Source organism: Parus major, chromosome 5 (genome assembly GCF_001522545.3).
Source record: "Parus major isolate Abel chromosome 5, Parus_major1.1, whole genome shotgun sequence".
Classification (NCBI taxonomy): domain Eukaryota; kingdom Metazoa; phylum Chordata; class Aves; order Passeriformes; family Paridae; genus Parus; species Parus major.
Genome location: NC_031774.1, coordinates 3,318,367 through 3,335,007, shown reverse-complemented (window position 1 = coordinate 3,335,007; position 16,641 = coordinate 3,318,367). Strand labels below are relative to the sequence as shown.

The following is a 16,641-nucleotide window of genomic DNA, read 5'->3' as shown; positions in this document are numbered from 1 at the left end:
TTCACAACAGATCTTTCCCATAGAGCAGCTGTTTGCTATCACACCTTTAATCTAAGGTGAAAAGGGAATTAAGTCACTTGGATGTACAAATCAAAGAAACCCCTGCCATCCTGAGTTTTATGTTTTTGAGCTGTCGACTCGATTTGTCTCCTCTTTTGTTTGGCTAACAAATAAATATTATAACCTAGATCAAAACCCTTGATGTCTATTCATTTTATACTTGGTGCATTTAAGCTCTAGTTTGGTCTATTAAAAGGCAATATTGTGCTTTATTCCTTTTCTGTAACCTCATTATGGTGCTGAATCAACTCAATTGTACCAGTACCAGTCTCCTGAGGCTGCTGTGAGAAAGCATTTCCTGAAGATTTCTGAGAATGAGGCCTGGGGAATAGACTGCTTCGATGAGGATATATAGCCTTCCAGAGATTTAATATATTGTTTGGTTCAGGGGAGAAAACAGAATATTTTGTTGGTTTTCCAATACTTTCTGGCAGATGTTTACAGCAGCTTTTTAGATCTTCCAGACTAGTCAGCAACCTTCTGAAGTCTTCTAATTCCCATGTTCTAATTTCCATGTTCAAATATTTTACTTTATTTGCATGAAAGTATTATTGATTAGCCAGGTACCAATTTTATTTTGTTAAAATTAGACTTTGTTTTATGTAAGACAAGACATTCATGGAGATAAACTTTATAAAAGGTATTGCACAAATCTTTAGAATGAAATCAATATTCAAAGCTATTTACTTTTCTTGATTATACTTTTTATGATAGGTAGCACCCCCTTGGCAAAAAGCACCACTCTGCTTCTTTGAACTGTTCCTTTCTTTACAATGGTATTTCTCCCACTTCATCAATAAATATCCAAAGTATCAGTTGTTTTCTGTAAATCAAACACTTAAAAATGCACCTCACTAACATGGATATTGTCAGGAAAGTGTATTATTTTGTTTGTTAGAGTGATCATGAGATAGTCTCATGTTTTGTATGCAATTTAACGTTTTATATTTAGTGTGAATCCTGCCTTACTATGTGGTATTAAAAGCAACATTTTGTATTTAACTTCATTATAGTGTTTGAAGACCAATAAAAATAAATAAATAAATAAATAATTATTCGTTTCTATTTTGATGCTAAAACCCATAAACTAAAATCTGTTTCATTAAAAGTAATTTCCTTATGGAGATGAGAGAATAAAGTCTTAATGCAGCCAACACATGGCCCCAGTGTAATAGAAGCCTTCATTTTCTTCAAATTCTGTGTGCGTAAGATATAACAGTACTCCTTAAGGATTTCGTGAGCTAAATGCCTTCATTCTCCCCACAAACCCCAAAATAGATTTTTAATTGTATTTCCATGTAATGGACCTTAAATATCATAGAATGGTTTTGGTTGAAAGGTTTCTTAAAGATAATATCATTCCAGCCTTTCTGCTGTGGCTAGAGACACCTTCCGCTAAACCAGGCTGCTCAAACCCATCCAACTTTGGATGCTGTAAGGGATGGGGTATCCACAACTCCTCTGGGCAATCTCTTCCAGTGTCTCATTACCTACAAAGTCAAGAATTTCTTCCTAACATCTAATCTAAATCTTTCATCTTTTAGTTTAAAACTGTTACTATTTGTCCTGTCACTTACCTGCCTGTATAAAATGTTGCAATGTTCAATTTGCAAAATATTCAGTTTGCAATAACTTTTCTAGGACTTGTAGATACATAAAATCATAGGATAGTCTCAGTGGGAAGGGACCCATAAAGATCATCAAAGTCCGACTCCAGTCCCTTCCCCAGAAATCACACTGTGTGCCTGAGGATGCTGTCCAACATTTCTTGAACTCCAGCAGGCTGTGACTGCTTCCTTGGGAGGATCTTATTCCTGTGCCTAACTACCTCTGGATGAAGAACCTTTTCCTAATATCCAACCTAAACCTTCCCTCACACAGTTTCATGCTGTTCCCTTGGGTCCTGTCACTGGTCATCAGAAAGAAGAGATCACTGTCTGCCCCTCCTCTTCCCCTAACAAGGAAGTTGTAGACTGGAATGACGTCTCACCTCAGTCTTACCCAGGCTGAACAGACCAAGTGACCTCAGTGACTTCCTGAGTGGCTTCCTGTAGGTCCTTCACCATCTTCATAGCCCTCCTTTGGATGTTTTTTAACATTGCAGCACCCGAAACTGCCCACAGGATTCAAGATGAGGCTGCAGCAGCTCACAGTGGAGTGGGATGATTACCTGCCTTGACTGCTTGGTGATGCTCTCCTAATACACCCCAGGACACGGTTGGCCCTTCAGGCTGCCAGGGCACACTGGTGACTCATATTCAACTTGCTGTTGACCAGGACTTTCCTACATCCCTTCCCACAGGGCTAGCCTCTCACAGAGTCGCAGAATCATTAGGTTGGAAGAGACCGTCAAGATCATTGAGTCCAACTGATGCCCTAATACCTCAACTAAACCATGGCACTGAGTGCCATATCCAGTCTTTTTTTAAACACGTCCAGGGATGGTGACTCCACCACCTCCCCAGGCAGACTGTTCCAGTGTTTAATTACTCTTTCCATGAAGAACTTTTTCCTAACATCCAACGTAAATTTCCCTTGGTGCAACTTGAGACTGTGTCCTCTCGTTCTGTTGGTTGCTGTCTGGTGAAAGAGACCAGCCCCACCTGATACAACCACCTTTCAGGAGGTTGTAGAGGGTGATAAGGTCACCTCTGAGTCTCCTTTTCTCCAGGCTAAACAACTTGAGCTCTCTCAGTGGTTCCTCTCAGGGTTTGTGTTCCCAGCCCCTCACCAGCCTCGTTGTCTCCTCTGGATGCCCTCAAGGGTCTCAAAATCCTTCCCAAACTGAGGGGCCAGATCTGGACACAGCACTCGAGGTGTGGCCTCACCAGTGCCGAGTACAGGGCAAGAATGAGCTCCCTGCTCCTGCTGGCCACACCATTCCTGACACAGGCCAGCATGCTGCTGGCCTTCCTGGCCACCAGGGCACACTGCTGGCTCATGTTCAGTCGGGTGTCAGCACCCCCAGGTCCCTTTCTGCCTGGGCACTGTCCAGCCACACCATCCCCAGCCTGTAGTGCTGCAGGGGATTATTGTGACCAAAATGCAGGACTTGGCACTTGGACTTATTAAACTTCATCCCATTGGACTTTCCCCATTCATCTAAACGTTCCAAGTCTCTCTGCAGAGCCCTCCTACATTCCAACAGATCAACACACGCTCCCAGCTCCTTTCCCAGTCTGTCCACACTTCCAAGCTTGCCCTATCCCAGGTACAGAATCCAGCATCTTCCCTTGTTAAATTTCATGCAGCTGTTGATTGCTGATCTCTCTAATTGGTTCAAGTCTCTGCAGGGTTTCTCTACCTTCAAGGGAATCAACAGTTCCTCCCAGCTTGGTATCATTGGCAAACTTAGTATCCCTTCAATTCCTCTGCCCAAGTCCTTTACCAAGACATTGAAGATCACAGTGCCAAAAATGGAGCCCTGTGGAGCCCCTCTATTGACCATTCTCCAGTCTGATGTCACCCTATTCAGCGTAGCTCCTTGTCCCCAACCTGTGAGCCTGTTGTGCTCACACACTGCACAATGGTGTGTTTATCCAGCTGTGGAATGGGCATTTTGTCCAGAAGGATGCTGTGAGAGTCAGTGTCAAAAGCTCTACTGAAATAAGGAATAATTACAATAATGGGCTTCCCTTGATCAGCCAGGTGGGTTACTTTGCCATAAAAAGGAAATTAAGTGTGGCAAGCAGGAGGTTCCCCTCTTGAGAAGCCATGCTGGCTGTGACTGATGACTGCATTGTCCTTCAGGGGTTTTTCTATACTCCCAGAATAATCTTCTCCATAATTTTACCAGTGACTGAAGTGAGACTGACAGGTCTGTAAAATTTCCAGGGTCATCCTTCTTGCCCTTGAAAATTGGGACAACATTCCAGTCAACTGGGACCTCTCTGGATTCCCAAGACAGCTCAGAAATCATTGAGAGAGGCCTCCCTTGGAAAGAAGATTTTCCTAGGCAGAAGTGCTAAAAGGAAAAAAGATCTAATTAAATCATAAACATTAATCACCTTTTTCACCAACATGAGAAATTTTTACACTCATGCTATAATAATTTCAATGCTCATTCTAGCTGCCAGAGGAATATTTTGTAGGGAAAGAATGAATAAATGGAGTTGTAATAGAAAAACAAGTCTATTGGGTTTTTTCTGCTAGGTGTATACACGTCTACTGTTGCAGATGAAAAGATCCCTGAACAAGCAAGGACTGTGTAACAAAGTTCTATTTGCAAAGATATAGTCTAGAAAACTATTCAATGGAAAAGAGAGGAAGGAGTGAAAATAATTTCACTAAATCAATTTAGTGACCCAACTGATGATGTCAGCCACATGCTGTTTGTGCTGGGTAAGCATTTGCATGCAACAGCAAATGCTATCAAAACTAGAATATCACAGAACTGGACTCTGGCACAGCAGCAGAGTATAAATTAACTATTCCAAATTTTAAGGTGGCTCATACTAGCATAACAGAAAATCTGCTATGTGATTACTTTGCTGTGACTCACTTTCTCCAAGCAGAAGCAGCATGGTATTAAGGAATCTGAAATGACACAGGGGAATTTAGTCAGAGCGAAAATCAATAATTTTCTTTTGAATTGAGGCATTACCTCATAAAATAATTATATTCTTTTTTTTATATGTATCAGTTAAATTTGGGTTAAAATTGCATGCCAATATGTTATTTACATTATCAAAAATTTCTTTGGTAATAGTAATTCATCTTGCTACACATACTGACTCCAGTATAAATGAAAGAAACATTTCTCTTTAGCAACAGTAATAATTATGCAGTGGGATCCATAGTTACTGGTGGCCTACCCCTGCTTAAGAAATCGATCATTAAAACCATCCAGAACAATTACCAACTATATGGCTTTATATATTATTCTAAATTACCCATTGCTGTGTCTAACTACTGTAGATTTTTTGTCTAAGAAACTTGTCTATTTAGGAAGAACTATAAAGGAGATTCCCTAGAAACCTTCAAAGCACAACAGAGTTATGTGGCATTGCTGTGCTCTGAACAAGGCACTGGCAAGGGTGCCAACCCAGTGCCCACTGCATTCTTTCCTGGCACACAGCATCCTTTTCATTAAAAAGCAGAATTCTTTCTCCACATATTTATTTAAAGACCTGTGGCACCTTCTGAGGCAAGAGAAGCTTGCCTGTCTACCTTCACCTGATATTAAATACTTAATTTGTAAGAGTAGCTGTGCTCTTGGTGCTGAAAGAATTGTCCTCAGTCTTAGGAAGTTCTGCATTTCTTGATAAGAGAACAAAGTACATTTGACACAAGTTTTTAAAGGAGAGGTCCTTTTAAACCCTAGCTATTATAGTTAAATATGGGGGATATCCTGCTAATCAAAGGACCTTCTTTGTAGACTGATGTTGAGGAACACATTTAGTGCAGGCAGCTGGGTGTGCAGCTGCAGGACAGGTGCAGATTGAGCTCTGGCTGTCGGAACCTGAGAAGAGGCAGTGAGCTGCTGTCCCTTTGCATAACAGAGGGACTGAGGACCTGCAGCTCTGAGCAGGTGACACTTGGAGGACACTCAGAGACAAGGCAGGAACCGATGGCCCTGGCCCCAGACTTTTGAGTACTTAGACAGAGAGGGTATTAAACCTCAGGGTTTCCTTTTCTCCTCCTCAGAGGCGCCCAGCTCAATCTGTTATTTGTTGCAACACAGTTAAATTACTTCAAGGAGCCAGACCCCTGAGACTCTGCTGTGGGAAACCTGGTGTTGAGCTGGTAGGGAAATCATCCTCTGACCGTGTGAGTGTGGGATGTGCAGGCAGAAAAGAGAGGCACCCATCAGCTCCATGGAGCCCGCTGGGAATGGGCCTCAGTCCCAGCTCAGGTGGGGCAGGTCTGACTGCCACAGTGGCTCTTGGCTGGGCAGACATGAAACTTTAGCACTTGCATTGGGTTTACATAAGGAAGAGACTTGCTGGTTGTGATGTCCTCCTTCAAGTGGCACAGATTTTGATGGGGAAGGTTCCTTGGAAGTTCGTGGCTCTCCAAGAAGGAGAAGTGTTTAGATTACTTAATTACTTCTAGCACAGCCAAGAGAGGTTAAATATATCACTAAGAAACTAAGATTTATAAAAAACATGCTGTAAAGTAAGTTGTTCTATCAAGCAGAGAAGAAGTATAGTGAGACCAACTACACTAGTGGAGTTTGATTTTGCTCAGTGCTGAATTAATTTTTACAAGGACCGTGTGTGTCAATGCTCTATATCAAAATAGGAGGTGTATAATTATGTGTTTTCTTCCATGTAAACTTAGGAAAGCTACTTAATTTCTGTGTCTCTCAGAAACAACTCTTAAGAGACAAATCATTGTCACAGCTGCTTTGTTCTAACTGACCCTGGAATGTTTGGGGTCTTTTTTGCCACATTTGTTTGTTGTTCTACAATGTTTTTTCACAAAGGTTACCCAATAGGTAAAAGGATTAAGAACATTAATTTATTTACATAATGGTGGAGGGGAAATTTTTCTAGCTGTGAAAGGAAAATGTAAATATTTTACAGAATGGATTACTATTAGCATCTGTATTTTAGTTCATTAGGTTGTTTTTTAATAACTTCAAACCTTATAGTGTGACATTTTTGGTTAGTCGAGGAGTTGTTTATTAAGTGGTTTCATAATCAGCCATCTTCCTTTGTCATGCCCTAACATGGTAGAGCTTATTGTGTTACTTTTCTTTTGGCTATTTCAGGTATGAACACAAGCAAGAGCGAGACAGTGAAAGAGCACCCATTAAAACCTTCTAGAAGATCTATGCCATGCCTCGCCCAGAGCCAAACACATCCTCAGAGCCTGAGCAAGCATTCATCATTTCTGCAGCCAAATCGTGTGCAGCCCCAGCTCCAGCCCCAGCCTTTAAGTGCAGGGACATCTGCAGCTGCAGTGGATGCAGTGTCAGAAAGAGGTAGGAGATTCTTTTTCAGGAGTTCGTTCCAGCACTGATAAACTCTGATTTATTTAGATAGCTGCAGTTCGTTGAAGAAATGTTTTTGCACAAAACACCTACACAATACTGTATTAACAGGTTCTTGACTGAATCTTTGTAATGTTTGAAGTGAGTTTCAAACTAATTTTTATCTATCTCAATGATGACATTATTTCCTTCTCAGTGGTAATAAGGCAAGAAAGTCGTGCTCATTTATGCTGGAGAAAAGTATGAAGGTTTCTATAGTCTGTCCTAGACAAGAAAGAAAGAATAAATATTAGGCTTTTGACGAAAAAAGTCTTTATATATGAACACGTAGGAGGAGATACATTCATTCACAAACAGTAGAAATCAGGGAAGAGTGGTATGAAAAGAATGAGAATGTATGGAGAAAATCCCTCCAAATTTTAGCTTGTGTGGAATAAGGAACTACTTTATTTTAGGATTTCTAATTTAACAGGCACACATGCCTTATCAGGGAAACTAGTCTAGTTGGAATCCCAATCACTGTGTGTCCCCTGTGGCCAACTATTGCCATCCTCTATTGCCAGATGTATGTGAACCTTTGTAGACTAAACTCATCTGGTAATAGATTTTGTAAGTCTTTCCTTAATCTTGGTAGACACTAATTATTGTTCTAGTGAGGTGTTTTATTGAGTTAAACTTCACTCAGAATGGACTGAAAGTCTTCATTAAAGTGATCTTGCTCTTTTTTCTATTGATAGAAAGTGCTCTTCAACATTTCAGTCCAGAGTTTTTTGAGTTCCTGACAGCTTTAAAAAGTTTTTTACAGTAAAGATTTTTTTTTTTGCTTACAAAATGCATGTGAATGCTGATACAGATATTGCATTTATTCCAGATAAAGTGATGGAGACTTTGGAAAACAACTTGCTTAAGCTGTCTAATACAGAATATGGTGATCCATTTTTAGGTAAGTTGTTGTCTGAACTGAAATAACTGAAATGCTGATTAATGATTCTTTAAGTATTTAAGTGTGGAAAGGACATACTTGTGCTGAAGTTCCATTTTTTTTGAAAGAGGAAAGTAAGTGTGACTAAAAAATGTGTGCTCTCATAAATATCCTGATACTGTCTCACCTTTTAGATTAAAAGTAGGGACTAAAGATAGAGAAGTGTTGTACATTCAATGTATCCTTTTCCCATAACAATATTTCATAAACCAATCATTTTGAACAATGTACTTGATATTCCTTTGAAGTTATTATTACTCATTTTTCTTGTGTAGTTATGTCATTCACTGTTATTGTGGCTGCAGTTCTATTGTTGTTTTTGTTTTTAGATATTTTGTGTATTTGCTTTAGCCATTTACATATAAAAAGCATTATAATTTGGGAAGAAAAAAAAATGCAGAAAAGAGCTGTATTTGTACTGCCTTACTATCATTTTGATATTGTAATTAAGTCAAAATAAGTAGGAAAGAAGTAATTCTTAGAATAATCCCAATCCTTGTGACTACAAATTGAATCTGTACATATACACATGGGCAGTAATTTACAAGTTCCAAGATAAAGTAGTTTTGAAATTCCCTGGCCATTTATTTTACCCATACAGACACAAAGATATTGCTGCACCTTGCACAACTACTATGGAAGATATTTTTGCTCACAGTTGATGAAGCATCAAACTAGAAATCATATCTTCATGCTGAATGAAAGATATAAGCTTTCAGAAATCTAGGTCTGCTCACCTCTCACATGATTTAACATTGACTTTTTTGATACCTAAAATATATGACAGGTAGGAGGCTTCTCAAGGTTTCTTGGATAGGTAACTACTGGAAATAGTGATATTGATACTTCTGCAAAACCAGATACTCCAAAATCATGGCACAGACCAAAAATTTTGCATGAAAATTATATAAGAAAATCATATCTTCATAAGGTTCCAGTTAAAGCTGCTGTACTTTCCTGGTGTAATTGGGTGGCAAACATGGATACTAGAAAATTTTACTGTTATAATTTCCTTCTTTAGGTTGTTTTTTTTTTTAATATCCTGCTCTGTTTTTCTCTGAATTTCTTACACATACACATGCTGATATTGTTGTGCATTTATATATGTCAGCAGTAATTCTTTCTGCTTTCTCATAGTAAATGATTCTGTTTGTCATTCACATTACCTAGTTTTATCCTGAAAAGATACATGGAGGGCTCAGTAACTGTGGAAAAGATAAATTGATTCTTTTCAGTTCAGAATTGTATTAAACATTGGTATGGATGTTTCTTCTCTTCTGACTACAGCTATACTCGTGAAAGAAAAATAAAAAATATTTAAATAGTTGCCCTTTACTTACCCAATTAATGAATTTGCCTATCTTGAGTCTATCCCAAATTAGATAAGTGAAATCTGTGAAGTTATGCTGTATTTATAGAAATGTAACTGATTAGCTTATTTAGTTACAAGCAAGAAAGAAAACAGTATTTAAAAATATATCCCAGAGGTCAGTAGTAAGAATTGCCTTATTTTTATATCAGCATTATCAGTTAGATTTGTGGAGAGAAATAAGGGACAGTTAAAAGGTGCATGTCACAAAATGGCCTGTGGACCTTCAAAAAACAGTTTGTTGCTGCTTTAGTATTGTGTTTATGTGGGTAAGAATTTGTCTCCAAGTCTAAAATTTTCAATTTTATCCTGAATGTGGATGTAGGTGGGGAGGGGAAGTCAAAAATAAACCTGAAAAAGGAATATTGCAGCTTCAACTTGAATCACCAGTTGGGTTAAAATAATGCTTTTGTAGGTACTCTGGCAGTTTAATGGAGTTTCAAAAGTAGGCTGATTAATGGGTATCATCATCTTAGTGAACATTTTCAAACTGCCCTCCTGGGAACATGGAAGAAAGCTGAATTAAGTGAATGTGGTAAATTTTTAATTAGGCAGTGTTTTAGAAATGTAGGCCAAATGGTATTCTCCTCTTTCTGAATTGTTTGTAGACAAAATTATCTTATGTGAGGGAGATTAAGAGGCATTAAATAAAGGACTTCAGTGGATAGCTTCTCTTTTATTTCAGTTGCCTATAGATGAGGCCATAAATCTGTTGAACAAGTTTAGTTAATGATGTTAGTGGATTTATGAAGTAAAAAGATAATATGTTACGCCTTTGTTAATTACACAGATAAATGGGATCAAGGACATTATGGATTTATGTTACTTTTCCTCTGTCAGTTTTAGGTGTTAAGTGGTGTTTTTAGTTTGAGGAATTGATAATTTCAACCAAAATGATAGGCATTGAGCTTCTGTAACATAACATGAACTTTGAGGTTTCTGACATACTGGAAAGCCCCTCTTCCTGACTCACCCACTCCCCTCCCACCTCTGATGGGAGACAAAGAAGGTGGAAATTACTGGGTTGAAATAAGAACAAAAGTAACACTCAGTAGCAAGTAAAACATCACTAAATAATTTATTCCCTTTTCAATTCTGTTTTCTTCCCCTAGCTTACATTAGTTATGAGGATTTGTGCATAATAACTCATCTGTCTTAGCAGGACATGAAATCCTTCCAAGCTAATTAACAATTTTGCTGTGACAGATACCTTGTATTCTGAATGTATCATGAATCCAATTACTACAAAGTTTATATAAAAAAAACCTCCGTATTTATGTACCATGCTGCAATAGAGTGAAGTGACAAATGAAGAGCTGAACCAAAACTAACAATCCAACAAAGAATCATAATAACTGCATGATAAAAACTTTTTTTCAGTGCTCAATTATAGAAGTGTTTGTAAGTAAATTTTGTGATGTTATGATAAATTGAAATGGACAAATATATATGTATATATACATATAACCTGTGCAATATATACAATGTTTACATAAAAAAGAGGGACTGAAAGATCACAGAAGAGGATTTGAGAAAACCAGGTTCAATTTCTGCTTCAACAGAAATGTGACGTTTCCATTATGCCTTCTAGAATAATTTTTTTCCAAGTTTGTGGGCAGTGCCTGCATGAATAAGGGCTGTCACATCTCTTATTGTGGAGTGAGATGGCCAAAAAGCTGCATTAGAACAAACAGTTTGTCCTACACCCAGAGGTGTCAAGCTCTGTCCATATTAGAGCTGGCTGACACCTGGAGAGGTGGATGGATGTATGGATGAAGAAGCTATGTCATCTATTCAGTGCTCATTGGAACATAATAAGGATTAGGTTTTGGACTTGTTGTTGCAGTTCAAAATTTTGATGTGTTTTAGGCATTTAATCTGCCTCCACCAGTTCTGTACAACATCTTAGCTCCTCTAAAGAGCAATAACATATTACTGGCTCCCTTTTTAACAAATTAGAAATATTCTGTGTAACAGTTACCACTGTCTGGAAGTCTGTAAGAAATTGTAGATTAAGAAAAGTCTGTGTTTGCCTGTTATGATAGTTTTTCGTATCTAAATATAAATACACAGGTAGATGAAAACCTTTCTATGTTATCTGTACAGTACAGTATTCCAGGTGCACAGCAAAATAAAATAAGACCTAAATCCATCACAATGTAATTTATCTAGGTTTCTACTGATGTTCTTCCCCAGATTACTTGTTTTTTTCTAGAATGTAAATTAGGACAAAAGGGGATTATTTACTTGACCAATAATCTCTTTCTTACTAAAGCTTTGCAAAGCCTATCCTTAAATGTGTAAAAGCTCGAAAGATTGAGTAGAGTCATCATATCAAAGTTTGTGAAACAGAAACTATTTAAGAATTTTTATATTAATTTTCCTTTCCATAACTATGCCACATTTCAATTGAAAAACATTTGCTACCATATACTACTGTGTATATATAAAATTTATCACTGGATTATTACATATTATAGAGAAATCAGGACAAATGATTCCCTGTCATAAAATTAAAATGCACTCTTGGCCCTAACCAAGCAGTTAAGAAGACACAAAAAGAAAAATTCAAAATGTGGAGTTAGTTATCTATTTCTAAACTAAATACTTACGCATTTTTGTGTAAAGGAATTCCAGAAATGAAATTGTCTTGAATGTTTTATCATGTAAGTAACCTTATAGGGTAAATCTTACTGTCATGCATTAAGTGTTGCCAAATTATATGGCAGAAGGAGTTGATAGGCTTTTGTGATATTTGAAGACTGAAATTATTCATCCTCTCTATTTATAACAAGACAGCAAAACAAAGCAACTGCTAGGATGAAGAGATCTGTTATCTGCTTAATTAGTGCTTGAATCTTTTTCAAATCACTTTATACTTGATTGTGGATCTCAGGTAACATTATTTAGTTACATGTGCTGTTGTTTTAACAATTATATGGGTGTATCTGCTTTAAGTTTGTACTTAATTAAATGAAATCTTTGACATACTGAATTGAATACTGAAATTCCCACTGACTTTATTGAGATTAGATTTGGACTCTATATGTAGAATTAGAAGCTTAGAACCCTTGTCTCTGATTTATAGCCTTCTCCTTATTTGCAATTCAGCCTTTTTAATACATCAACAAGATGCTATTGGTTGGCTATACTAATTTAAAAATGTACTATAGTTGCTTTGTATTGCAGTACTGCATGCACATAGCCTTTTAAATGTAAGATTTTGTAAAAAGATTGATGTTTAAATCTTTCTCCTGTTAGTAGATACTCTGAAAACTCTCATAAAGAGGTATTGTAAGGGATCAGGCACATAGTGTTTGCTTTAGTGAGAGTATTTTACCTGAACAGTGTATTGGGTTTGTGTGGTAAGCGTTAGGTAGCTGGGTGAGGCTACAGGGGTGGCTTATATGAGGAGCTTCTAGAAGCTTCTCCTGTGTCTAGTAGAGTCAATGGCAGCTGGCTCCAAGACAGACCTTCTTCTTGGCAAGGCTGAACTCATCAGTGACAGTAGAAGTGCCTCTGGAATAAATGTTTGAAGAAGGGAGAAAAAAAATACACAAGGGCGACTTTAACTGGAACAGAGATTCTCTTGCAAGACCACGCTGAGGTAGACTGTGCCTCTGCAGCCCATGGAGGTCCATGGTGGAGCAGAGAGGCACCAGGAGCTCATGGAGGACCCCATGGTGGAACAGGTTACAACCTCAAGCCTGTGGGAAGCCCATGGTAGAGTAGGTTCATGACAGGACCTCTGGAGAGAGGAGCCCAAGCAGGTTTGCTGGCAGGACTTGCAATCCTATGTTAGGGCAGTCTTTTCCTGAGGGACTGTACCCCATGTAAAGAACCCACACTGAAGCAGTTCATGAAGGGCTGCAGCCTCTGAGAAGGACTCATGTTGGAGCAGTTTATGGAGGACTGTTCTCAATGGAGGAACCTCATGCTGGAGCAGGTGGAGACTGTGAGGAGTTCCCCCTTAAGGAGGAAGGAGAAGCACAGTGTGTGATGGATTGACCACAACTCCCATTTCCCATCCTCCTGTGCTGCTCCTGCAAGAGGAGATCAAGAACTCAAGAGTAAATTTAAGTCCAGGAAGAGGGCTAGTGGGAAGGTTTAGCTTCATTTGTTGTTATACTCCTCTGAACTTACTGGTAATAAATTGAGTTTTCCTCAAAGAATGTCTTTTGACCAAAGGGACTATAGGGATAAATAAGGACTGATCTCTCACTGTCCTTACCTCTGCTCAGGAGCCTGTTGTTATATTTGTCTCTTCCCAGTTCTGCTGAGGCGTGAAGTGACAGGATGCCTTTGGTTGGTACCTGGCATCCAGCTAGGGTCAATCCACCACAGCAGACATAAAAAAAAAAATTCTGCAAGGTGCTCAAAACTAAAATATGAGAGTGGTTAAGAATGAAGGCTAATGTCCTTTTGATGTCCTTGTTGGTTTGAGGACGTAGGCATGAACACACATGAGTTCTATCCTCTATTTCCAGGTCCCCACTGCAGCAATTTTTTTTATTTTTTCCACCAGTTATGCTTCTCCATCTCTCTTTTCCTTTATTCTTTATATTTCTTGAGGTTTTGCACAATCTCAAAAATTTTAAGGTAACTCAAGATATTCCATTTATTTGGGCATTAATGTAGGGAGGTTTTTAACCAGGTGTCTCCCCAACAGGTCAGATTTTTTTTTAATTTTTATTTTTGGTCCTGCAGTAGAGGAGAAATTGAAAAGTGCTTTGCTAACCCTTATTACCCTTTTTTCTGATTTTATAATATTTTTACATTGACTAAAGGTTTTTTGCCTTACTGAGTTATTAACTGCAGTGTAGATTAACTAGAAGCTAAATACAGCACATCTGCTCAGCTGATGTATTTCAACATATAAACATTGATCCATGGATATTTTGATAGAGTAATATTTTAGTGATTAGACCCACACAGTTTGAATCAGATCAAGCTCTGTAAGGAGGAAAATTAATAAAATCCAACTAAACATGCTCAATAAAAAAATTGTAGGGGCTTGCAAATCCACTGTTACATACAAATGGGACACTCCCAGCTCATGTCTTTCAGCTGTGCCCAGCAAAACACAAATGGGGTGGCATTTATTAACAGCGGCAAAGAAAACAGAATCATACAATGGTTAGGGTTGGGAAGGACCTCAGTCATGATTTAGTTCCAGTTCCCCTGCCATGGGCAGGGACACCTTGCACTGGACCAGATTGCTAAGAGCCCCATCCAACCTGGCCTTGAACACCTCTGGGGATAAAAAGTCCACAACCCCTCTGGGCTGGGCAGGTGAGTAACAGCTGAGGTCTAATTAGGACTTTCTGTCAATTGGTGTAAAAATCCTGAGCTTCTACAGCAGTATGAACTGGATCTTTTCTTCCTCATGCTAGTTTGAAAATAAACCCATAGGAGAAATGATCCCCACACAATTCCCTTGAGAGGAATTTCAGGTCAAAGTTACAATTTAGTAGAAAGATTACAATAAATGAAATGATACGGAAAATCTGGCTTTAACCCACAAATTCAGAGTACAGCCTGTCAGCCTGTGGGTCAGGGTGGTGGCTACAGTCCAATTAAATAGTGATTGCAGTCCTGTGGAAGTGATGGTTGCAGTCTTGTCAAAAGTGGTGGTTCTTGTGGAAGTTCTGGTCCAGCCCTCGCTCCCTCGAGTGGTGATGCTGGGAGTGTCCCAAGTCCCTTGTTACAAATGCTCAGGTCCCAGCAGGAATGCTCAGTACCTCCCTCAGGGTGGTGAGCTTCTCGGTGGAATGATGGAATCCTATAGGATATTTTTTTGAGTCCTTGGTAGTCATTGCAGCTGCCTGTTCTGCTTGGTGCCATTCAGTTCATTATGGCCCATTAACACACATGACCCCCTCAGGATGGGTGGGACTGTGCTGCTGCTTCTCTGGAGGGAGTTATCATGGCTGAGTCATTAGTGTGGAGAAAAAGAAACACTGCCCTTCCTTTCCCAGTTAGCTCTTTTACCTTATTTAACACCCAGCTGTAGCCTGAGGGGTTGGGTGAGCACTGGGCATCTACTGTGAACAGCACATCGTTAACATTTTGTCAGGAATGATGTGTAGGGGAGTAGAATATACAGTTTGGTTACACCCCACATTGGCACTCTCCTTCTGTAACCCAGGACATTCCTATGGCTGCTTGCCTACCTAATTTCTTTTCCAAGGTCAAGGAGACTCCTTGTGATGGTTGCCAACAGAACTTATCCAAGAAGTACAAGAATAGAGAGCACTGGCAGCTGGTCTCGACAGTAACAACCAAATGGGTTGTCATAGGCCAGGGAAGACATGATGGAAAATAAAAATGCAGTAAACAGTAGCTTTCCCACAGTGCTGAGATAGAGAGAACTTCAGGCAGTCAAACTTTTCTCATGACATTTTGTAGAGCTGCAACCAAATGAGATCTATGTTTTAATTTAAAGATGGATACTTATACTACATATCAAATAGAAAGACTTAGTCCATATCATTGCTTTTGGGATAAATTACATTAAAAACATCCTTGAGCAGCACAACTCAAGACACAAGATTCAGGGATGCTATCTTGGTTTGCATCATGGCAATCCCACATGGAAGATGAAATACACAACCAAATAATAGAGATTGTGAAGGAAAGGATGACAGAAAATAGTGCTACTTTATAGTCAAACATGATATAAAAATGTCATAGAAGCTTAGAAATTGCAGTTATTGAAGAAAGTCTCAAGGACTAAAATCACTGTGCATTTAGTATGAAATTATCAAGGGAACATTTTGTATAATCATTATGTAGTAACTAAAATGAAGACGAAATAGCACTCAGTAAATGTTCTGGCTTTTAATATTCCATCTAAGAAATGCAAAATGTTTAGGCTGCATGAGATAATTGTGGTTAATTTTTTCTTTTTTTTAAAATTCCTGTACTATTTAGTGTAGAGATTTTAACTGAACAACTTAATGAAAAATACTTAAAGGTTGCAGATGAATTTTATGAATTTAAAATCCATGGAATTCAAGATTGTGGCTCCCACAGCAACCACGACTCTTTTCTTGGCTTCTGGTTAAGGTTTTGAATTACTGAGCTAAATGCTGTTCCTAGTCCACCTGACTTTTCCCATGTTGATGCAAAAGCTGAGATGGGAACTTGACTCAGGATTTGTGGGTAAATTTTTTGTCTGAGTATGTTTCTTTTTCCAATTTGTCCAAGATAATATTGTGTGGCAGTGATTATTCCATCTTTTTAATCTTAAACATATTTTTTCAAGACAGGCCATTTTCCAGCATTCATTAA

At 38.6% G+C, this 16,641-nt stretch overlaps 1 protein-coding gene across 3 annotated transcripts in view; it reads left to right on the top strand.

Annotated features, from left to right (window-relative positions):
• The window catches only part of ANO3 (anoctamin 3), a 157,956-nt gene that overhangs the window by 65,483 nt on the left and 75,832 nt on the right, over positions 1–16,641 (top strand). For 2 of the 3 annotated variants that reach the window (XM_015630780.3, XM_015630781.2), the window contains exons 2-3: positions 6,776–6,988; positions 7,869–7,940. In XM_015630780.3, the coding sequence (XP_015486266.1) occupies positions 6,776–6,988; positions 7,869–7,940 (285 nt within the window). Of the gene's footprint in view, positions 1–6,775; positions 6,989–7,868; positions 7,941–16,641 lie in introns of those variants that run through there. The other variant, XM_015630782.2, reaches the window with a different exon arrangement.